The sequence below is a fragment of the Calypte anna genome, chromosome 23 (genome assembly GCF_003957555.1).
Source record: "Calypte anna isolate BGI_N300 chromosome 23, bCalAnn1_v1.p, whole genome shotgun sequence".
Lineage (NCBI taxonomy): Eukaryota > Metazoa > Chordata > Aves > Apodiformes > Trochilidae > Calypte > Calypte anna.
This window is the reverse complement of record NC_044268.1, coordinates 3,963,527-3,987,376: the sequence shown is the minus strand read 5'-3', so window position 1 is coordinate 3,987,376 and position 23,850 is coordinate 3,963,527. Positions and strand designations below refer to the sequence as shown.

At 49.5% G+C, this 23,850-nt stretch overlaps 1 protein-coding gene across 2 annotated transcripts; it reads right to left on the bottom strand.

Annotated features, from left to right (window-relative positions):
• Positions 1-6,921: 6,921 nt before the first annotated feature.
• On the bottom strand, positions 6,922-23,314 carry SMAP2 (small ArfGAP2). Of its 2 annotated transcripts, none has more exons than XM_030464209.1 (10): positions 22,990-23,314; positions 12,091-12,224; positions 11,747-11,832; positions 10,819-10,897; positions 10,366-10,452; positions 9,882-9,963; positions 9,330-9,445; positions 9,050-9,215; positions 8,469-8,791; positions 6,922-8,096 (listed from the first exon to the last, which is right to left on the bottom strand). In XM_030464209.1, the coding sequence occupies exons 1-10, from the start codon at positions 23,090-23,092 to the stop codon at positions 7,971-7,973; spliced, it is 1,302 nt and encodes a 433-aa protein (XP_030320069.1). In that variant the 5' UTR covers positions 23,093-23,314; the 3' UTR covers positions 6,922-7,970. The 2 variants fall into 2 exon arrangements, with proteins under 2 accessions (XP_030320069.1, XP_030320070.1); XM_030464210.1 differs by having other exon boundaries at positions 7,612-8,096; positions 9,330-9,430; positions 22,990-23,155.
• Positions 23,315-23,850: the final 536 nt, after the last annotated feature.

The following is a 23,850-nucleotide window of genomic DNA, read 5'->3' as shown; positions in this document are numbered from 1 at the left end:
GATTGTCTGGCTCCCTGCCCCTTCTTCCCACGAGGGCTGCTCGAGGTCAGGGATGCTCTCCTTGGGTCAGGGATGCTCTCCTTGGGTCAGGGATTCTCTCCTTGGGCCAGGGATGCTCTCCTGGAGTCAGGGAAGCTCTCTTTGGGTCTGAAATGCTCTCCTTGGGTCAGGGAAGCTCTCCTTGGGTCAGGGAAGCTCTCCTTGGGTCAGGGATGCTCTCCTTGGGTCAGAGATTCTCTCCTTGGGTCAGGGAAGGTCTCCTTGGGCCAGGGATGCTCTCCTTGGGTCAGGGATGCTCTCCTCAGTACTTGAATCTCAAGGAGGAGCAGAGGGTTTGGCAGAGCCCATGCAGGATGCACCTTTCCCAACTCTCGACTTGTTGGTAAGCTACAGGGGAACATCTCAACAGCATCTTCTGCTGATCTGGAATTAGGGTGACTGAGAGGTTCTGAACAAAGGACTAGAAGCTTTGAATTAATTATCAGGATGAGTGTTTTGGGTTTTTTTGTTTGTACGTTTCGTTTGTTTGTTTTTAAAGCAGCATTTTGGTTCCCCACTGAGGGACCAGTTCTTGTAGCAAAACCAAGAATATATGGAAGCTTTTTTTGAAGGTGCCTAATGAAATTTGCTGAAAATACTCAGGGGAGACACCACTAGAAACTCTGGTTTCTTCATAGAATATACTTAACACAATGACTGTCCTGAAGGATCAGTTTCCAAAAGAGAGAAAGAAACAACGGATGCACCAACAGATGGGAGCAGTCTTGAGACTGGAAGAGGACAAAAGGTTCGTGGGGCATTTTTTACTAACAGGATGGCTCTGACCCTCAGTCTTTGACACAAACCAACCCACAGCACAGCTGGGCTTTTTTACAAGTGTTTACTGGCAAAGCAGAGAATTTCACAATGCACAGAGCACAACAAAACCAACCTCTGGTTCCTCCAGGGGACGCCAGGAACCGTGACCCAGCTCCAACCTGTTGCCACAAGGGAACCAAACCAACCCTGAAGGAAAAGACTGTTGTGATGAAGCTGTCCCCCTCCACAGCCCCAGAACTGGGGTCAGCAAAGCTCTTCTGCTCACTGGCAGGTTCACCCAGCACCCCACAGTTTGACCAACATCACATCACGGAATTCCAGCTGCTGTCGTGGACTTTGGACCTTTACAAATCAAAAGAGACCTCTGAGAAGAGAACAGGCTGGATGCTGCTGAGCAGAGCTGCAGGAGGATGATTCAAGACCCCAGTGGCCACCTCGGAATGGATGAAACCCTCATCTGCCAGAGCAGGAGGTGCTGGTTCAAGCAATACGCCCCGATTTCTGAGCCTCCAGTGGTTTGAGGAAGCAAACTCGGTGCCCTGACTCCTGAAAGAGGAATAAACAATGGTCTGAACACCGCGTTCCTTGCAGAGCACAAAGCAGTTACACGAGGTCAGCGATGCCAGGATGAGGCCAAACGTTCCCTGCCCCAGCGTGCTGGATTTTTAAATATACATGAAGGAAAAGCATCTTAAGAGGAAAAGCTTTCTGCTCCTTCAAGCTGACATTATTTGCTTTTTGCTTTACCAACTCCATTTCAAGGGAAAAAAAAAAAAAAAGAAATGAAATGAAGGATTCTGCCTGTGGTGGGACAATAACCATGTGCCTGGGGAAGTGGAACAGCAGTGTGGGCAGAGCAGGGAGCTCTGCGGGTATTTTCTGCTCAGTGGTGAGGAGGCAGCAGCCACCCCCTTCCCCTTCCAGCACGGAGCTGCCTGGCTGGAAAGCTTTCCAGTGAGCTGCAGAGCTTTGCTGCTCCCCCTCCTCGCCAGCAACGTGAGGATGAGGCTTTTCTGGAGCCTGAGAGCAGAGGCAAAGAGCAGAGGGAACACGGGAGCAGCAGCTGCCCAAGGTCTGGGGAAAGGCTCACGGGTTCTGTGCAAGCTGAAGATCCAGAAGCAAGAACCAGCACCTGGGTACTCCAGGGAATGTGGAAAACCCAAATACTTTGGGTTTTTTTTTTTAAAATTGTTAATATATTGAGGATGCTTTGGAGGAGAAGAGCAGAGCTGCCATAGGAGCAGTCTGCACCCCAGGTCTTGCCTGGCTGTGGATTCTCGTGAGGGGTCCATGGGGACAACTCCTGCTCACTGGGAGCCCCCAGGGACTTCAGTGATCGTCACATCCTCACTGGAAAACTGAAATCCATCAAAACCTTCACTTCACTGCAGCACTCTGCATCCATTCCCCCTGGGGAGCTCCTTCCTGACTTCTCTCCTGTGCCAGGACCCCCCCCTTGAACACCTTTGGAGGAGGTGAAATGGGAGAAGAGGCTCAGGTCTGCACTGCAGCATCAGCTCCTCCTCCCTTCTGAGCCTGGGAGATGTGTCAGATGTTTTCCCTCCTCAAACAACAAGAACTAAAAAGCTGACACCCCCTTCCTTTCCACATGTGACACACCAGAAAAAACCCACAAGCTTCTGGACTCCAGGTTTTTCTTCTGGGGGAATGTATTATTGCAAAGGGCATTTTGTGTTTTTCCAAATGTATTTACTGTATGGTTTGCAAAAAGTGGCTGCACTGCCTCGGTATTATCTCTTAGATTATTTCCTCTCTTTTCTCCACCCTCCATCAGGAAAGGAAACTCAAACCATTTGACTTGCCAGATATCTTCCCCTAGGCAGAATAATTAATATTAAATGGAATCTGCTTTGCAGCCCATTTGAGACCCAGCACAGCTGACAGTAGATGCTGGTGTCAGGATCAAGGCAACTAACAAGGATGGATTTTGCCAAAACAGCCTTTAAAAGACATTTAAACATCCCCTAAAGTCTAGTTAAAAAAAAAAAAAAAAAAAAAATCGAGGCCATGCAGCAAAGCACAGAAAACACTGCAGGATTTCCTGCAGCTTAAGCTGTCCTTGGGTTTTCTACAAGCCTGGAATGGTCTTTACTTGCCAAAGGTGAGTGAAAATCTTGTAAGGCACCAGAAGATGGGTCAGGCTTCTGGGCTGAATCAGAAATTATCCCCTGTTTCACCAGCATCCTCACTGAGTGTGGAAAGCATGAGGAGAAGATGCTTGGACATAGTTTTTTCTGAAATGAAGTGAGAAGCAGAACCAGTTACCTGGCCAGCAACCAGGAAACCAAAGCTATGAAGTGACTTTGGAAAAACGCCACGAGGCACCCGAGATGGGGGAAGCATCCCCTGCACCACCACCTTTCCCAGCTCTTCAAACCATTTCTCCAGCAGTAGTTCCAGGTGGAGATTCCTGGGGAGAGAGATGAGGAGGAGCCCTGGGCTGGCAGGGAATCATTTCTGTGTCTGTCTGACACGACTGCTCTGGCAATGAGACCTGGCAGGTCAAGCCTGGAGCTGTAGAGATGTGCAGGAGAGGAGTGAACCCATCCCACACCTCTGCTCCTTCCCCTGGGATTGCAAATCCTCAAAGTGCAGCTGAAGGGGCTTCACTTCCAGAACCTGCACCAGAGATGGCTTTTCAGGCTGAAGGACTCCACCTTTTATTTTCTTCCAGTGGACTCAGAGACTTCTTCCCAGATTGATGTGAAACGCTTGGACAATGCACATCTGCAGATTCCTTGAGGGTGTGTGCACGTGGTTACTGATTTGGGGAATAACTGCATTTTAAAGGTCAAGGAGCAGAGTTCTGGCACTGTGCTTCTCGATGGCTGGATTCAAAGTCTGGATGTGTTTTGCATCACAGATGGAAAAAGGTATGAAGAGCTCCCTCTCTCTCTCCTTTCCTTTGGGTTTTCATGCCTCCAGAGCTGGAAATCACCTTCAGCAAAAGCAAGGTTTGCATCCCTGAGGTGCCAAGGGCGTGACAGCCACTCCGTGTTCCTCCAGCAAAGCTGTCCCAGCTGGAAGTCTTCCTTCTACTTCATGGGCACAAGCAGAGAAACCCCCCAACCTCTGGCTGTTGTTAGAGATGCAGGAGGGACATTTCTGAGCTGTAAAGGTTGGAAGGAAGCAGAGTCTGCAGTGAGGAGGGGATGGGAGGGCTGGGGGAGGATGTGCCACGTGTAACAGGGCTGGGTGACCAGGGGGGACAGTAATGCTCCCCTGAGCTGGGCTGGCTTGGATCTGAGGAAGTTTAGGTTTTAAAAGCAGACTTGGAAAAAGGCAGAGCAAAGGGCCTGGGTGTTTGTCTGGCTGTCTGAAGAACCGTCACACTGTTTGACCCCAACCATCTGCCCTGGGCACAGACACCAGGAGGGAGCAGCTGCCACCCAGCCCTGGGAGCTGCTGTGACCACTGTGCCTGTCTGCAGCTCAGTTTATTGGGATACCTTTTTATTTATTTTTTCCATTTTTGTTTGGGTTTTTTGTGTGTTTTTTGTGGTTTTTTTTTTTTTGTTTGTTTGTTTTTGTTTTTGTTTTTTTTCCCTTGTGTTGTTTTCTTTGTTTTGTTTTGTTTAACAACCAGACCTCAGTGCACTCACATTCAGGTTTGGGTTTGGTTTTTTTTCCTTGTTTTTTTGTGTTTTTTTTAGGTTTTTGGGTTTTTTTTGGGTCACTGAGCAATGAAGAGCAATGAATTCCCTGGGGTGTGCACTGACCACCTGCCCCCAACGCTGGCTCCTGCCTGCCCACCCTCTGCTTTCTTTATCACTTGCACTACTGATGGCTGAGCTCCAGGGCAAGGGAAGCCAAGTGCTGCTCTGGAGGAGGGGGGAATCACCCAGACCCTGGGTCCCCCCCTTTCATCTCTGTACATATCCCCAGAAAAAAAAGGAAAAAAAAACAAAACAAAAAAAAGGAATTTTCCCCTACCACCCACATGAGAGCTGTGAATGGTTGGTGTCAGAAAGCCTCTGGACAGAGCTGAACCCCCTCCTGGTACCCAGCTGGCCACAGCCTGGCAGCGGGTGCCTCCTGAATGTTAGCACTTTGAAGTTGGTGGCCTTGTTCTCTTAAAGGGCTCGATCTTTTCATGCAGTTACAAGTAAAATATTCTCCCCCATCATGCTGTCCTACTCCCCACCTCAAACTGAAGCGATGAACAAGCACCTGGACCATCTAAGAGATTGTCCAGGACTGAAGAATCTGTCATTAATCTCAGAAGTTTATACCTCAAATGTAAAAACACAGACATCTGTCTTGGTAACACCACTTGGGAAAGCAGCAGCTCCCAGTCTGAACTCAACTTTGTCCTTGAATTCAGTATCAAACAGCACCAGGAAAGAAGCAAAAACAAACTTGTATTGGCACAAGGATAAAAAAACAGATTAATTTTTGCAGAACCCAAACTGAAGCAAAATTTCAGGATTTATGTTCCCTGAAAAGTCACGTGAGGGGTTTACCTACACCTCACAGATCTTTAAACACAGCCTATGCCTTTTAAACTGTGCTACTGCCCCCCTAAAGAAAAAAAAAAAGGAAAAAAAAGTACAAAGGGGAAGAATACTGACAGGCACCAGCAAAGGAAATTTATATTAAGAGGTCCAAGATCATTAAAGGCAGGAGGCAATGAGATGGAACCAGAAGACCTCAGGCAGCCTGACATCTCTCAGCACGTTCTTGCTCCTCCTTGCTGCTTCTCATTTCCCACCCTTCAGTCCCCAGGAAGCTGCACTTGGGGACCAAGAGAGTCCCCATCGAGTGGGAAACTGTCAGAACTTCATTACCCCCTGAGCTAATTGCCATGAGAAGCTTCCCCATTGAGCTCTAATGACTGAGGCAGCGAAGGTCTCAGTGTCTGAGGACACCTCTGTGTCTTTGGGTGCCTCCAGTTCCTGGGGGGAAAAGGAGAGTTTGGTGCAGAACTGTCAGGGCTGACACTCCCCAGGGCTCATGGAAGCCAGGATGGAACCACAGCAGTGAACAACCTTGGCTGCCTTCACCCATCCACTTATGTTTTGTGATAAACTTTGCTTTGATGACAGATTCATTAATTTAACAACTCCACCTTAAAATCAATGCCACAGAGGGGTGAGCTGGGGGGGGAGGGGAGGTCCTACACCCCCGTTCCATGTTCAAGACAAGGGGATGGGCTGGTGATGGATACTTGAGAATGGGAATAGATTTAAAAAAAAGCAAATGGCAATTTTCTACCTGTGTGATGTCATGTTTTATATGTGCGTTGTCTTTCTTAATGTAAAACTCTTGTATTTTTGTGGTTTATATGCAGCAGGACTGAGGGCTGTGAGGGTGCACGCTATTTTGTAAAATATTCCTAGCCAGTTTTCCCAAAGAGGGGAAAAACCTGAAGTATGCACATTTTCATTGGCTTGTACCTGCATGTACAGTACTGGGGCAGCAAGTGAAGATGATTAAAGCCAGCTTGAAAACTTTTTTTCTCTGCTTGAGTTGAGCTTCTCAAAGCATCCAACCCAAACCCACAGCTGTACCTTAAAATAAGCCAACTCCCCACAGCTGATGTGCTGGAGAGGAAGAGGAAGAAACCTTTTTTTTTTTTCCTGAAAAAAGCAGGTTTTGACTTGAGGAAAGAAACAGCACCATTAACATGCAAGCAGAGTACCACTGACACCAGGCTCGTGCAACGAGCTCCTTCCCCTGCAGCTGCACACAGACACCCACAGCCCCAAGCAAACCTGGCCTTCAGATCTCTGTAAATCTCTCCTAAATCCTTTTTTATTCTCACTCTTACCACTTTTTGTGAAAGGTTACCATCCACCTTTTGAACAGGCCAGGTTGTGTTGGCCTCCTCATCACTGAAGTTCTCCCTGCAGCAGGAATGCTGTGATACCCACACCCCCTGGCATCTCTTGGGTATAAAAATGTCATCCAACACCTGGGACACAGCCCTGCCACAAAACAGATGCATTGGGGCTGATTTAGCTGAAAGGCTCCAAATTCCCACATGCCCAAAGTGACCACTTTGCCCCCAAAGTGACCACGGTGAATCACAACCTGGTAATGCTGCTAAAAAAAAATAAAATAAAATAACACAACCAAGATTAAGTCAGTTGAGGTTTCACTGCAATGTTTTATTTGGGAATTTACATATACACAGGGGTAAAGTAGACCACAGGAGTCTGACTGACTTCTTGCTCACGCTGATGAGTTTAAGCAGTTGTGTTCTACTGAAGATGAGAAAAGAAATCTGACCCACCCACTTCTTATGCCTAGAGTAAAATGTCAAAAGCTTGCTAGGAAAGGGTACCAGCATTACAGGAACAAAAACAAAACAAAAAAAAAATATGAAAAAAGTATAAATTAGGATGTCATATTCGTTTTAAAAGTGTAAGAAAACTTGCAGTGGGCTCTCAGCCCCTGATAAGTTAACTCTCAGTTAGATTGTTAAAAGTTAAATACATCAATACCACATATTAGACAGAAAAAGCCACTCTGAAGTGCAAGTTTCACATTCCAAACAGTTTGCCCCCACACTGTGCGAGAATCCTGCTTGCTCATGGGGGGAGGGAGGGATGAGGGATGAGGGAGGGCTCTTCCCTAGGACTTTGGTTCCAATGAGGGTTGGAGAGCCAAGCACAGCGAGGCCTCAGCTCCGGAGAACTCCACTCAAGGGAAGAGGTAGCAAGGCTTGCTTGCCCCTGGGCTTGGGTTAAAATCCAGTTCCTCAAGCACCAAGCAAGGTTTCCACCCCTCTGCTCACCAAAACCCCTACTAATACTAGTTTAGGTGATTATTTTTTTTTTTAAAAGGCCTGACAAGCCAGGCAGTATGAAGTACAGATTTCCCCAGTTCCTCAGTCACACCTCTGCTAAGATACCCAGCAGGACAGTAAGTGCTACCCAGAAGCATTAGTGGAGGTTTGTGCAAGGAGGGGGTCCACCCCAAAGTGTGCATTGACTGTGCTAAATACAGGGGAGCTGATGTTCTGGTCACTGAGGTTTCACTGTGTCTGACAGTGAAAAGGCAGAGATGGGTCTCAGTTATGGAAAGAGGTTCAGGCTGGGCAACCAGCCAGAAAGGAAAACCCTGAATGTCTCATGGAGCAGTTTTGAAGAACAGAACAGAAGGCAAAAATGGTCACAATGCAAGGGATCATTTCCACATCTGAGTGCTGAGGGACTGATTGCTGCCCTGGGCACCTCCTCCACCCATTGACTGTCCATATCCCATCATACCATTAGCTCCATAGAAGTTCATCCCAGCCATCTGCTGGGTCATCTGCAAAGGGGAGAGGAGAGAAGGCAAAGCTATGTTAATGCAGCTGCCAGAGCACAGCAGAAGTAAAACTCTTGCTTCCCAACATATTAAGGACTTAAATTCTTCTAAAGAGTTACAGTGAACAGAAGCCACTGATTTCTCACGTGCATGCCCACCTAACAAGCTGAGAAGTTTTCATTTTAGCTGATGTCTCACTGATTTTATTTCTCCACCAAGCACTGAGAACTCTGAAGAAATGACTCCTTTGTGATCCCTCAGCTTGCCTGCAGCCCTCACCCAACCCCAGGAGCCCTGAAGCTTTCAGGTAACAGGCTTAGATGTGCCTCCCCTGCCCTCCAGCCACCTCTGGGTCAGCAGAAGATCCCACCTCACCTGAGCAATGTTCCACTGCAGCTGCTGTGCTGGCTGCACACCATAGATGGGCTGGGGAACTGCTGCCATGCCAGCCACATATCCAGCCTGCTGTGCTGCCATCATCCCGTTGGGGACAGCCATGACAGCTGCCTGCACGTTACCCACGTAGCCAGCAGGTATGGCCATGGGAGTCACCATCCCTGCAGCTCCAGGCTGGGCCATCATTCCCACTGATGGTGCCATCATGCCTCCCATCATGCTGCTGGAGGGGGCTACTCCAGGAAAGGCAGGGTATGGTGCTGCAGGGTATGCCATCTGAGCTGGGGCCATGAACATCGCTCCTGGGAAGAGACAGAGAGGGAGGAAGGGAAGAGCTGCTGCTGCCTTCCCTGTCAGGGGCTGAAAGGCTGACCTTCAAATCACAGACTATCACAACACTCACTGGGCTGTGACATGGAGACCAAGCTGTTCACTGAGCTCCTCACCAGTTCTCGAGGACCACCTACACTCCCACATCTCTGCTTGTCAGCTGTCAGGACACCCCACCCACTCTGAGCCAGAGGACCGCCCTGCAGCAGCTCTATTCTCAGCTCTCTCACCTTGTGCAGGCAGCTGAGGTGTTTGTGAGCCATACAGGGAGAGGATGGAGTCCTTGGAGAGCTGCTTCTTCCCCACTTCGTCACCTTTGCCTCCTGGCTCAGGGAACAGATTCAGGTTTTCAGGTACTGAACCAGCACTTCCAGCTGTTGGCATGGAGCCAGCGACCTGAGGCAGGGAGAGCACAACATCTGCATCCAGCACCAGGACAACTCAGAGATCAGCACCCCATGCCAGCATCAAACAACTCTCCCAAGCACTGGTGGCCCCTACTCTACTCACCTTCCTGCAGTCAGAGTTTGATCCCATAGAGGCAAAGAGATCAAGGTCCTTCTCCAGGCTGCTGGGCCTCCCGTTTGTCATGGGGGTGGTCAGAGGAGCATCTGGGAGAGACAAAGCTGAGATGGGTGCTCAGGCAGACAGGCAGAGGCTGAGGGGCAGCCTCCTGCCAAGGAAGCAGTTGTGCCACTCAGCCTGGTGACCTGACCTGCCAGCTCTTCCCTTGTCCTTCTGCTGCTGAGAAGGAACTGGCTCTGGACTAAGAACTGCAGTGTGCTGGTTCTGTTCTGTTAACCTCAGAGCAGCCCAGAGCCAGGCTGGGTCTGGAGGCCACTACTGCTGCTAAAGAACAAACCACTGCACCAGCAGAAAGGAAAACATCAGGAAAGGCATTTCTGCTGCCACGCTGAGGAGTTGAAGCAAAACACTCTACTGCACCTATCAGCTACTGTTCAGCTGACATGTGAAATAAGCACCAAAAGCTCATCAAATTCACAAGACCCAAGGTGGTGCACGGGGTCACTGTAAGATACACAAGGCTCAAAAGGTTCTTACCAAGTCCCAGCAAGTCCATTACTGGTTCAGTAGACTTAGGAGAACTTTTTCTAGACTGCTGCGTTTCTTCTTTCTTTTGAGGCTGGGGAAAAAGGAACACCAGAAGTCTTGTGCAAATGTTGGGTTTACTCTGACACACTGGAGGCTTTCATGAGAGATTAACCCTTCAAATCCTTTCTCTTTCAGTGGACATGACCCACTGGCAACTTCAAGCATGGAAGGAACTAGGAAAAAAATAACTGCTCAGGCTGGAAAGTGGAGTGGGGGCAGTTGGATTCCAATGTGCTCTGCACTGTGAGGCAGAACACATCTGCTTAGTGTCTGCTTGAGCTGAGCAAAACAAGCTACGACCATTACTGTGACTCAGTGCAGCCACTGCTCTGACTGAGACCAGAAAAAATGCTTCCATATCAAGCTGGGTTACCTCTGTACTGCTTGAGAGAAACCTTTACAATTGACCCATGACTGTGCCTTTTGATCTTACCATTTTCACCTTCTCAAAGATGATAGGTTCCAGTTTCCTTTCTGATACTGGCTCATTACTCCTTTTCCACTTGTCATCTTTTTCTTTCTGTAAGGGAAAAAAAAAACCACTGATGTGAGGGGCAAAAGCTCACAACACCACACTGAAAGTTCATACAGAGCTCTCCATGATGCTGTGAGCAGTCTCAAAAGCCTCAGTGATACAGCTAAAGATTTGTATTTGTAACTGGTCCTGCTTTGAGCAAAGGGTTGGACAAGGAGGCCTTCAAAGGTTCTCTCCAGTTTCAATTCTTTCTACAGTATGACTGAGCCTAATCAGCCTTGAAGAGATTAGTCACTAATACAGGAAACATTTAAACTGTCTATTTTCATAGTCACTGCTTACTCATAAGACAGACACACACTTAGAGCTTAACATGTATTCAAGCTTCTGGAGAAGGGATTAGAAACTAACCCTAAATGCACTGATGTCAATACTTCTGTCCATGTATTTCTTCTTTTCATATTTATCCCGAATGAAGCTCTCCACAGCTCTGCAAGCAGCTTGTTAAAGACAAATGATTCAAGAACAGAAGACTCACAAAGCAGCATTTGACATGTGGGTACAAGGTACAGGTTGTAACTAATGACTGTTTAAAGAGCACATCCAGAAGTAACTTTCTTAAAATAAGTCAGTGTTTGGTCCAATTGCTTTTTTGCTACTCGGTTTTTGCCCCTGGGTTATTCCAAGCATGAAGGTGCTATAAAAGGTACACTAAATCAGGGCCTAAATTCCTAGCATATTTTCTTCACTGATGTATATTTACTTCTATCATCATTTATGAGCATCCATGTCATTAGCAGAGCTCACACAGTGGCCAGATGGACTCTGTGCATACAAAAGCACATCAGCCACCAGCTTAAGACATTAAAAAAAAAATCATGGTAGAGAGCTGCTCCTGTGTCTCTCTGGGTTCCCATCATTCCCTTTTGCACCAGGCATCTAGAAACCCTCCTGTAACATAAAAGTTACAGCTTAACAGAAGTGTTCACCCTTTTTATCCATCTCCCCTGAGAATTTTAAATGATCAGCACTTCTGAGAGTCAACCATCCTATTTGCCACAGACCCCAGAGGGCACATCTCATGCAATAGCTTCAGGTTGTAACCTCTGTGCTCCAGCTCTCCACCCTTATAGCTGGGAAGAAATCCTTAAGAAATCCTTGTGCCTCTTCTGCTTCCCTCTGTGAGCAAGCAGCCTGCAGGGGAAGCAGTGCTGGGAGGGTGCCCAGCTAGGAACTCATCCTGATGCCCAGGCACAGGGAGTTAAGCCTCCTGTGCAAGCACAAAGTGACAAGATGAAAAGACTCCACATTTCCCCAGCAGCAGAGGAAAAAAGGATACTGATCTGTCTGAGGTCTCCTGAAGTTCTCGGGCAGGTAGGCTTCATAAAGACGATTTGCTTTTCCATTTCCCATCTCTTGTATGCACTGCAATTCAAAAAGAATTCTTGAGCCTTTTGTTTCACAGACATTAAAGCTCTCACACACACCAGCACAGCAGACTCCCAAGCAAGAGTAATCCATGGTAACTACAAGGCACATGTAGACTTCTGAAGTCTGTTCTGTCCCTGGAAGCCACTCCTCAGGCTGCACCTCCCACTGCTTGGACAGATTCAGACTTTGTTTACTTCCAGGTTTCTGAAGCCCCAGGAACAGAAGAGCACTGCTCCCATCCCCCTGTGTTACCTGTATCTGTTCCTGTGTCCACTGGTCAAGATTGACAGATTTTACCCTGGATATATGAACTCCCAGGTTCCTGTGGATCCCAGCACAACGAATACAGATGAAGACACCGATATTCCAGGATGCCCATCGTGGCCCTGCAAAGAGACACAAGAGTTTCACAGCATCCACCTGGAGCTGCCTTCAACAGCTGAGAAACTGCACCAAGTGAACTGGGACTGAGCTGTTTACGTTTTCATCCAGATTAGAAATGGGAATTAGACCTCAGCAGGATGTTTAAAGGTTGCCTCCCAATCATTATATTTCAAGCTACTATTTTATTGTCTCCCTCTTCCATTTTGAGAGCTCTACACAAGACAAACATCTGTAAGATGAGAAGGGAGGAAATTAGGCATTTGAACCACCAAAACACTACAAAAAGCCTGATCTCATCTTGGTTGAACAGTCATGTCAATAAGGCTGTGTTCCCACATGGCAATGGGGAATCTTTCCTGGATAACCTTACTGCAGTGGAACCAGCTCTGGAACAGCCACTACTGCTCTAGGAAAAGCAGCATAAAATACTCAGCATTTGACAGACAGCCTGCATCACCAAATCTCCTCTTACATCTGAAGCAGGAAGCTGGAGCTGAGTAAGGAGAGCAGCCCAGGGAAAGCCCAGTTCACTTTGGCAACCAGAAACAGAGCCAGGGCCAGAACCCCAGAGGTTGCAACCCTGATACCAGACAGATTATCAGTTCACTCCACAGTTTCTGCAGCTCTGCTCAGATTCAGGGCTTGCATGCAGCTTCTAGACAGGCAGGAGAGCTCTGAGGTGCAGAAGGGAGATCATGCCAGGGAAAAAAAAACCCACAGGGGAAAGATTAACAAGCTTAGTTTTACTCACTGCAAACAGTTCTCTGAAGGACACCCAGCAGTGCATCCCCAGGGGATGGCAGAGGTCCACAGGCACTCCCACCACACAGTGGTCTACTAAACAGACCCTGACCATCCAAACCCTTGTCCTGCTGAGTGTGGCAGCAGTCTGAAGATGCAGTGCAAGATAAGCAGGTTTTAAAACTAAATCATCTCTGGCTAGAGCTGTGAGCTGGCTGCACAGTTTGTGGCCAGATGCCACCATGGGTTGGCTACCACTGTCCATGGGTAACTGGCCAAAGAGTCACAGGGAAGCCACATCCTGAATAAAGGACCCAATAGAGTCCAATAAACTGTGCCAGCCCTTTTTATAGGGACTACAGGCATTACTGCAGATGAAGAACTATCCTGTCTTTTCTTGCCACCGTTAAAATAGCAAACTGCAAAGCTAATGAGACTGAGGTGGGAGGGGGAGGAGGGGGAAAGTGTAATTTCAAAGCTCTAAAAAAGCAGCACTGTATTTTAATCTCCTGAGTATGCCAGAGAGTTAACAGTTTGATTCCTATGCACTGGGAAAGGCTCGTGTATCCTGAGGGATGTGGTGCTGCTAATGCAATCAGTGGCTCATGGTCCCTTGTAGGGCAAAGGCATACAGCCTCTAACACACCTCCAGTACCTACTCCAGCTAATTCACATTATGACTTTTAAAAAGTCTTTATGAAGCCTTCTGGCCTGTCCTGCCACTGCTTTCTGCTCGTTCAGTAGAAGAGAGGCCCTTGAGAATGATCCTAATTTAATGAAGTTGATCAAAGTCACTTCCCAGTTTCTTGGTGAAACCTTAACAAGGAGCACACTCCTGCCTCTGCCTCAGTTCCTTTACCACACCTACCAAAACCTAGGGCTGAATGCCAGTCACAAAGGCAGGCAGGGGAAGAAAAGGCTTCTTCAGTGTTATGGCTGTTGCACACCAAGGTGAAAGCAGGAACCTTGGTCCTTCATTTGATTTATTTGTGGAGTTCTCTCCCAGATGCACCCTGAAGGCTCTAACGTGAGAGTGCCAGCAGGATTAAGTGTGAGATTCAAGGTTAGATTTAAACTCTAGATATATTTAGCTTCCATAGGACTAAAAGGATTAATAGCCAGCTAGACACTAGCTGAGGGCTGTAGTAATCAGCTCACTGGTTTGTCACATGTCCCAGCTCAAGCCACTGCAGCCCCCTCCCCTGCAATGAACATGACTCAGTGGTACAGCACCAACCCTGCCCCACTGCCACCTCATGTGTGATGCAGGAGCTCAAACAGCAAGGGCTGAGCACAGGACTAGCAGCTGATTGTCACTGCAGCTCCAACATCCCAGCTCTGGAGGACCCCAGTGCTGAAGCTGCTTTGTTATGCCACTGAATATTTAAAATAAATAACACGTGAGCATTCAAACTTTCTTGAGCCTGGTTACACAGCCCTTTGTGGCAGAAAAAGAGGAACAAGACATAGCTACACCCCTCCAGAGTGAAAAGCTGCTTTAAGATAAGCAGCTGCACAAGAGCAGCACTTGCCTTGGCACAGCAAGGTGCAATCCAGCAGGGGAAGAGCCACTGAATAATCTGTGCTGAGCAGGTGGGAGGCAAATGAAATTTGTCCAGCTGGATCAAACTCCAAATAACTTCATGCTCATTAAAATTATCATTTGGTGCCTTGGGCAGTGAGGAACACGAGGGGGTTTCTTTTGCTGAAAGCACAAAGTATCCTAAGCAAGACAGCCCATCCTGGCCAAGCAGCCTGGATGCAAGAGTCACCAGCCCCAACACACACACCCAGAGACCTCCAGCTCTGCTAGAATCTTACGCCCTCAACCATGAAATGAGAACAACATTTTAAGTGTATAATTTCTTATAAAGCACTTATTTTTGTGGGCAAAGGGGACGGGGTTTGCTGCACATGTAAACAAGGCTCCCACTTCCCTCTTTCGAGGCCACTGTGAAGGAGCTCACCCTAGAGATCCCACCAGGAAGCACCCAGTGAAGATCTGGCTGGGGAAAACTTTGCAGAGACGTTTCCCCAGTTTCACATGCCATTTGTAAGGTGACCAGAAAGCCCCAGGAGGTGTTCAGAGAGGTGAGTGCAGCTACACATTGCAGCATTTCACTTCCCCAAAGCTAAACTTAGCTGAAGTCTCTACAGAAGCTCCAGTGACTGACAGAAGGGGCAAAATGCCTTGGTAAAAGGGCATAATTGTTAAGGGAAAAATGTTTTTGTTAGTAGGTCACTTAGAGAACACCACAGCAGCATTTATCAGCATTCTAGAGCTGCTGTGGAGCCGTATCAGAACTTGCAGCCCTTCTGCACACCCCAAAACTCAGTGCTAATTGCTTGGGCAAGGGCAGGGCACACTGCAGGGAGCACCTCACCTTCTGGGTTCACTGAATTCTGGAAACTTGGATGCAAAAGGGCTTAGGACAAGGCCACACAGAAATATTTAGCTTGCTAAATTATAAGCAAGAAACATAAAAGAAATTGGTCCCTGCATGAATACCCCTGCTAATGGTACAGAAACAGCTCCCTTGAGGCTGGCAGTCCCCAGGTGGCTTCAGAGCTTAAGGCCTAGGGGGAAAACTCACTTCCCATGAGCAAAACTGGGAGTTTGGGCAACAACAGCCAACCTCAGACATGCCAGCCTGATGCTGCTGTCCCCTGGTTTCACTGTTATAGCTCTGATCCATGGTAAGCAAGTGACCTGGCACCAACCCGAGCTGGGCACAGCTCCTTCAGCTCCCATCACACATCTCATGCCCCTGTTCCTCCCCTCTTCTGTGCCCAGATCCTTCCTGGAGAATGCCAGCTGATTGCAGGGGAACAGAAGAGTAAAGAAAATGGCAGTTTTGAGTAAGAATGGAATACTAATCAGGACAGACTTTAGAGCCCAGCTATACACTCAGTTCTGGCACAACACTAAGGCTCAATCAGAGCACTTGGGGATGCATTCCTGGCCTGGCTGTGGTCACACAAAGATCACAAGCTTCAAAACATCTATTGCTTGGTCAGTTTTCATTTTGGAAATCTGCACTGACTACCTGAGTGTATTCCTAAGGAGGGAGCATCACCACCCAGCAGAGGAGAAACACAGCTACGTGTGAGAAACTCAGCTGCCTGGTCAGTGCTTCCATGAGACACTTCCACAGCCTGGTTTATATCCCAGCCTGTCAAAACAAACCCTGCATACCAAGCTGCTCATACCAGCTCAAGTTAGCAGCTGAGCTGGAATCATGAATGCCTATGAGGACTGAATGATCTGCCCTTCCTGAATTCCAATTCCCTTTAAAAGCCCAGCACAGCCTGGCCAGTCCACTTCACACCAGGTCTTACCCACTCAAAGTTCACACCCTTGGGTGCTTTTCCTCAAGGAATCCCAAGGGGATCCACTCCTCACCCTTTACTCAGACATCCCATTTTGGCTCAAGCTACACACGCAGGTTTCCTCAGTAATAACCCTCCAGAAGGCATTTAAAAATAAAACAGAAGTTGGCTGCAAAGCCACTGCTCTTTTGAGAGGGAGGGTCAGGAAAAAATAGATGCTTTCAGAGGCAGGAAGGAGAGAGCATCTCTATTCACAGCCTGATGAAATATTCTTGGTGCAAACAATCACTTGCCTGGCGGGCTCCCTGCCTGCCAGTGCTCCAGCAAAAGGCCATCTGTGAGAGGAGCATGTGGCTGCTCAGCCCATTGATCCCAGCAAACACTGCTCCATGTGTGGGGCTACAGCATCCTCCAGCCATCCCCTCAGCACTCCCAGGGGAAGGGGATGTGGGAAATTCTCCCTGGAGAGGGATAATCCCTGTGAGAGGACATTCACATCCTCCCGTGCAAGCCTTCAGCACTGCTTGGAAATTTCTCACTGGGTGAAAGCTGAAAGGCCCTGGTTCTTGCAGAGCCAAAGGAGGAAACAGCCGAGGATCCAAGAGCTTCCTTTGACTTGTGGCTTCCTTATTCTGGAGAGGGATTGCTTAATGACTTACTGAAATTCATTCTGCTCATAGAAAAGGGATGACAAAGCTGTCTTACACAACAGCTTCCTCTGCTCCTCACTGTAGGTGCCTGTTCTACAGGCAACTGTTCAGATTAGCTTGAGAAAACAAGGTAAGCTCTGCAAAAGAAGTACAATTAAACTCAACTTCAGGTTCTCTAAATTACCCAGGCTGGTTAGTTACAGGTCTCAGCATGCATCCTGATCCAGGAATCTGAGATCTGTCAAACCCCAGCACTTGCAGATACCCTCACACTCAGTCCCAGACTGAGTTTTCAGAAAGAGACAGGAACCCAGTGAAACATGGGTGCTAACAGCATAAAGGTCTATGGCAAGGCACTAAATCAAGTGGTTCAAAAGCTTGACTTTATGCCATCCCTTGAAAGCAAAAAGGGCTGTTTTCAGGGGTTTTTCCTTGGTTTTTCTTTGTCTTGCTTGTTTTTGGTTTTTGTTTTCCCAGTAGCAAATTGCTGCAGCAATTACAGGCTTTAGCCACTCTTTACAGGAAGAAGGAAGAGTCAGAGGCATCTCTGGGGGATGGGAATATTGCTTCTGACAACAACTTGGGAGTTTTGCCTGAATCCTCCTGCCTGTATGACCTGCACCCAGTTTATTCTCTCCATGTTTGACACAGGGACTTCACCAGCCAGGTCAGACCAAGCTGACTGCTGCAGGCTCAGAAACAGGCTTTGAATCTTCCACAGTTTACCAGAAATGCCAAACATTTGGGGGTCTTTTTGAGGCTTAGCCCTGGGCCACTTTGACTGAGAATCTCTCTGCTATCTAGAGCTAGACATGAACAAATTTTCACCACCACAGTTACCAAAAAGCTCTTGAGATTAACAAGGAAAGGGCATAACCTCAATAGTATAGAACAGAATGGCATGTTTTGCCAAAAATAGAGGTAAGCAGTTTAACAAGGCACAGGTAAATCCAGCTTCACAGTCAGAGGAAGCTTTGCTCTAAGACAGTTTCTCTTAAAAGCTCCAACTTTATGTCCCAGATTTCCTGGGACACGTGAAGCAATCACTATTCTGGATCAAGCTGAAGGAGAACAAAGCTATTCTTGACTCTCTAGTTGGTTTTGATAACCTACTTGGATTTTGAAAGGTGAATTACCTTTAAATTGCAGAGGCATTTTCTGGAGAGGTTGGCACAGGAGCTCCTGAGCATTTGCTACCTTATGCAACTCATCTGCCAGTTACTATAGGAACAAACTTTTACTGAAGTTGCAGCTCATGCTCCAAGAATCCCATGGCATTTTGGGGCCCTTCTTGCAGAACCAGGCTCTCTGCTTCACAGGTAGGGCCATACAGCTGGTAGAGGACACAGGCACTAGGGCTGACAGGGTTTGCCAGGATGCCCTCAGCAGGAGGATTATCTCTGTTATCTCTTCCTGGCAGCTGCAGAGATGTGCATCCCTGCACGTGACTCAGAGCTCTCTGGAGCTTTTCTTAAAGGTTATCTTTCTACAACTCTCCTGAGCACAGAACAATTCCACAGGATGGCTGGGAGTTCTTTGGGTTTTGGTTTGGTTTGATTTTTTTATCTCCTCCTTTTGTGGCTTGAATGGGAAATTCCAAACTTTCAAGCAGTGTATGTAGGGTCAGGCTGACAGCCAGACAGAGCCATGTCCCCTCCCAGCCAGTGTCTGACACCCTGGCAGCACTGCTCAGATGAAGATAGCCAAGGGACAAAGTTTATTTCTGAACACTCACCTGCAATCAACACTGCTTTATGCACAAGACTCTTCCTTTCAGACCTGACTTTAGCAGAACAGTTCAAAAGCAGAAGAGGAAGCACAGCACTCGTTAAGGTAACTGCAGAGTATTGTGGCTGCAGCTGAGCATGGAAATGAGTGCACAGGCACACAGACATCTCCAGCCTGCTCCCATTACATAAGGCACAGCTTTCTGCTCCTCACACAAGACTTTCCAAGGCAAATGGAGAAGCTTCAGCCCCACTGCTTGGATTTTTTTCAAGCCCACTGCAGGCAGCACTGCCCACTGCTCAGCTTGCCCATAATGAGCATTTCTTCATCACATGCAGTTCTTCAAGGCAGCTATTTAAAACAAGCTACTCTTCATATTGCTTTCACTGAAAAGGAAATTCAGCAGCAATTCAATAGTCTGCTGATGGAGGAGTTGAGTCACAACAGATTTTTGTTGAATATTAGCAACATGTTTTATATTAATACAGTTTGGTTGGACTAAGCCAGCTGCAATGAGCTGTAACTCCACTGGAAATCATCTTTCCTTAACCACACCTGCTCCAGTCCCAAGCCTTTTATCCTGCTCTTCCTGCTTTCCACCCAGTATTTAACCACCTCTTGCCAGGTATTTTCAAAGTTCTACTCCCTTTTCCAGCAAAGACTGCTGGAAAACACAACCTGTGTTGTGTTCAGGGAGTTTCCCATCTAACCATCAAAGTCAGGAGGAAGGGTTGATTTTGGTAAGGAACCCACAGTTCTCACAAGGGACAAAGGGAAGAGTCAGACAAAGCAGGAGGAGCACAGGGCAACCTGAGCTGATGCAGACACACAGCAGACCTCCTTGGTGCTCCCTGTCCCTGGGGAGGAACCTGCCCGGCCGACGTCAGCCACAGGGGATCCCAGGAGCCTGCGGGATGGAGGGGACTGGAAGAGCAGAGGGGAAGAGTTTGGGAGAAGGAGAGAATCAAACAGAATTAGCTGCATGGTACACAAGTTCAGCACAGAGCTTTAGAGTCAGAAATGCAGAGGAAAATCCAGTTAGTGTGAGGCAGCACAAGACATTTTCCATTTACTGGAAGACATCTGGATACTGGGGTCAAGTCCACCCTGCCCAGACTCCTCACAGCCCTCCACCTACTCTGCAATTTCACTGCAATTTCAGCCTCCAAGCTCATTTTGATGTTCAGCAGGATTCTTCTGACAGATACTCAATACAGACTGCTTGACATTCATGCTGCCTTGCACACACAAAACCACACCAGCAAAGAGGAAGGAGGAGGCAAGAGATCTCACACAATTTCCTCCAAAACATGAGCCCCTCACCCCTGCAATGTTTATTGTTGCAAAAGCAAAAACCACCCCAGGCTTTCTTTTCTCACTTTCCTTATCCTTTTTTTTCCCCTCCCAACAATGCAGACCCAGGACTTTAAGATCCAGAGAAGCCATCAGGCTGCTGCAGGTTCTCCCTCAAGGCTCATCTGTGGAGCTCTTGGAGAAAAGCTGTAGAGAAAGGTCTTGAAGCCATCAGTGTCTCCAGCACAAATTAACTGAATCCCAGGCACAGGACAGGAGAACACTCTGGAGAACTTCAGTTTTCCCTCCTTCTCACACATCCAGATGCAGCTGGAGCAGGAATCACTCATATGCACTGCCTGAGGGAAACCAGGGAAGAGCAGCCCAGCAGAGCACCCTCTCTCTGAGCACTGACATGGATGAGGACAGAAAAAACCCAACTGTTCAGCAGAATGGCACAGCAAACCAGAGCAGGTTTGTTAAACTGACCCCAGAGTGCTGGGCCCAGCTCACAGCCAGCACCAGCTCCTGGAAAGAAAACTTTTACCCTCATGCTCAGAGCTTCTGGGGAGCAGGAAGTCAAGGGGAGCAGGGCAGCAGTGCAGCTCCTGCTCACAGGTGCTGTCATCTCCTTTAGTTCTGCTCATAAAAGTGAAAAAAAAAAATCTAGTAATGAATCTCAGCAAGAAGTTAGGTCATTGGGAAGAGGCAGAATGGAAGTGTGGGTGGGATCTGCACAGTCCCTGCCCGTGTGTCATGCTGGCTTTGAAATGCTCAGATCAAGCAGCAAACCAGCGCAGAATTCACTGACTTCAGCAAAAATCCAGGTGGTCAAAAGAAGCTTTTCATAGCAAAAGTGTCTTGATAGGTGCTATAGGAGCTGCCAGGTTCCTACCCTGCCTTCAGCTTTGTGGAAACTCATACAAGACCCTCATGATGCTGACAGTGCTTGGACAAAGGAGGGAGCTGGCACAGGAGATGTTCCTGTCACCACCAGCAGTGCCTGGTGACAGCCCTGACCTTGGCAAAAGACTCCTGAGAGAAGTTCATCTCCATGAACCTCAACCAGAGACAGACTCAGGTACCAACCAAGCAACAAAGAGCAGCAACTCTTCAAGGCAGCACTGGAAAGGTTGGGGGGGAACTCTCTGGAGCTGGCAAATCCCACACGGCCTCGTCAGAGCTGCAGTGATTAATAAACCATTTATCAAATAAAATGAGCTCTTTGCACAAGCCAGCAGGACTCAGACCAACCCTTCCTTGCCACCACTGACACAGGAACCAAAACACAGCCCAGCACTGTGAGTGGCACCAGACGCCTGGAGCACCTCCTGTGGCCTCAGCTCTGTACACTGCCCTCAAGAACGAGACCCCACACCCCTGTGAACCTCATTAGTAGAGTGGGTAATTATTTTGTCAGATAACTGGGTACAAGAGGAGCCTGCTCTGCCTGACTGAGGCACCCACCCCATCCCCCTGGCAATGCACATTGAGTGTTACACAGAATGCTGCATCCCAGGAGGAGCCACATCAAAACAGGGAGCCTGGAAGTGTTGGGAGAACGTGTTCCCATCGTGTGTCTGCTGCTGTCTCCTGCCTGGCAAGACAAGATAAGATAAGGCAGCTATTCTTGCCCTTGGCATCAGCACTGGGAGCCAAGAGATAAGTGATCTGCAAGCAGGAGGCTCTGCCAGCACCACCACGTTCAACCCACATGGGCAACCACGGCCAGGTGTGAAATGCAGCACCCAAGGGAAGGGAGGCTGCTCCCAGGAGGATGCTGAGCTTGGGGATTGGTTTGGGGGTTTTTTTTGGAGCCAGCCTGAAAACAAACCTCAAGAGCAGGATGTTTGGGGCTGTTGAGCAGAGCTCTCTGCAGGTTTTAGAGGTCACACTGAGGTGATTGCCTCCCACTTACAGATAAGGAAACACAGCCCCTGCTCCAACTTCATTTATTGCAGCTACTGAGAAACAAGCCTCAAGTTCAGGCTCTCCAAATCATTATAAAAGCTCATTAAATCAGGATTTTAGGGAGGCATGGGCATAACCTTGACTCTTTAGCTACAGGAAAGCAAAGCATTTGACAGTAGCAAGGTACAGAAAGGCACCTCCCTCACCACAGAGCCAGTGACAGTCGTTTCATTTGTCTTCTAGAACTCAGATATTTCCATCTGATTTCCTTTCTACCCCACCCCACTCTTTTCTCAGAAAAAAGAGGATCCCAACATGCCCCAACACCAAGATTAAACGGGAAAGGAAGCACGGGACAAAATAGGAAACTCCTCCAGTGATTCCATGGGCAAAGTTCTGATCCATCCCTTCCTCCTCCTCCTCCTCACACTCAGCTCCCAAACCTGCTCTGCCCGATGCCCTGGGGCTGCTCTGCTGCTCCCCTTCCCAGGATGTGCCCCCAGCAGTGACACAACGCCAGCTCTCAGGTTTAACACCAGGCTGCTGCCCCCGAGCAGCCCCCAGACTCGTTCAGAGCCCGCAGGGACCCCTCAGCTCAGTCACTCCCCAGCCCAGGGCTCTCAGCTGGGCCAGAGGAGCTGAGAGGCACCGGGGGCGGCTGCTGTGACAGGAGCAGTGCCAGCACACCCTGCTCCAGCCACTGTCACACTCTGCTAAAGCCACGTTCGGGGTTTTTGGGGGTTTTGGGGGTTTTTTGCTTTGTTTTTCTCCCTCAAGCGATGGGCAAATCCCCGACCGTGCTGCAGACCCCCAACCCCCCATCCTCCGCTGCCCCTGCCCGCATCCCGAGCTCTCCCTGCCTGCTGACGGGACAGGGGGTCGCGGAGCCGCCCCCTCCTCTACCCCCCCCCCCCCCCCGGCCAGGCCTATCCCACCGGGAGACCCCCGGGGAGCTCCGAGAGGCCCTGCCGCGGCGGGCAGCAAGCAGAGAGCAGCCCCTCGACACACGCTGCCACCGAGGAGGTGACAACCACCCCGCCCCGGGCTCCGGGCTCCCCGCTCCCGCCAGGCCCCGCCGCCGCCCCCCCCCTCAGCCGGCGCAGCCCGCCGGTACCTTTCGCCTGGCAGTCAGCGCAGTACTTGTTCTCCTCTTCCGCCAGCAGGCTGGCCAGCACCGCCTGGTACCGGTCCACATCCCGAACCGCTTTGCCCGTCATGGCGCGGCCGGCGCTGCCCGCCCGCGGGTCACGGCGCCGCCGTCCCGGGCAACGGCCACTTCCGGCTTCCGGTGGGTGGGGTCAATAGGGAGGAGGAGCCAATGGGCGGTGGCGGGCGCCCTTCAAGAGCTCCTTCGCGCCGCGTCCCCCCCCTCGCCGCTGATTGGCTGCGGCGCGAGCGGGAACCAATGGGAGGAGGAGGCGGGGGAGGTGTGAATGGGCTGGGTCACGTGGTCAGCGGGGGCGGGGCTGGGGGGGGAGAGGGGAGGGGGCGGATTGGGGGTGCTGGGGGGGGGGTCTGGGGGTGCTGAGGGGTGATGTGAGGTGATGGGGGGGTCTGGGGGCTATTGAGGGGGGTCTGGGAGTGCTGAGGGGGCTGTGGGGTGATGGGGGGTCTGGGGGGAGTGATGAGGGGGTCTGGGAGTGCTGGGGGGGCTGTGGGGTGATGGGGGGGCTGGGGGGGCTGATGAGGGGGTCTGGGAGTGCTGGGGGGGCTGTGGGGTGCTGGGGGGGTCTGGGGGCTATTGAGGGGGTCTGGGAGTGCTGGGGGGGCTGTGGGGTGCTGGGGGGGTCTGGGGGCTATTGAGGGGGGCTGGGAGTGCTGGGGGGGCTGTGGGGTTCGGGGGGGGGGCTGGGGGCTGATGAGGGGTCTGGGGGGGCTGTCAGGGGGTTCGGGGGGGGCTGAGCAGGGAGTGCTGCACTTTGTGCCAGGTCCGATCCGCCCACGGCTCTGAGGAGGAGGGAGGGGGCACTGACCC

Bases quoted from the DNA above. Each gene is read 5' to 3' on its own strand.
- SMAP2 (XM_030464209.1), bottom strand. From the start codon at position 23,092: ATGACGGGCAAAGCGGTTCGGGATGTGGACCGGTACCAGGCGGTGCTG. The intron at 11,833-12,090 runs GTAACACAGGGG...TTTGAATTGCAG, and splicing joins GGACACAGGAACAGATACAG to TGCATACAAGAGATGGGAAA. The intron at 9,964-10,365 runs GTAAGATCAAAA...CTTTTTCCCCAG, and splicing joins TCTTTGAGAAGGTGAAAATG to CCTCAAAAGAAAGAAGAAAC.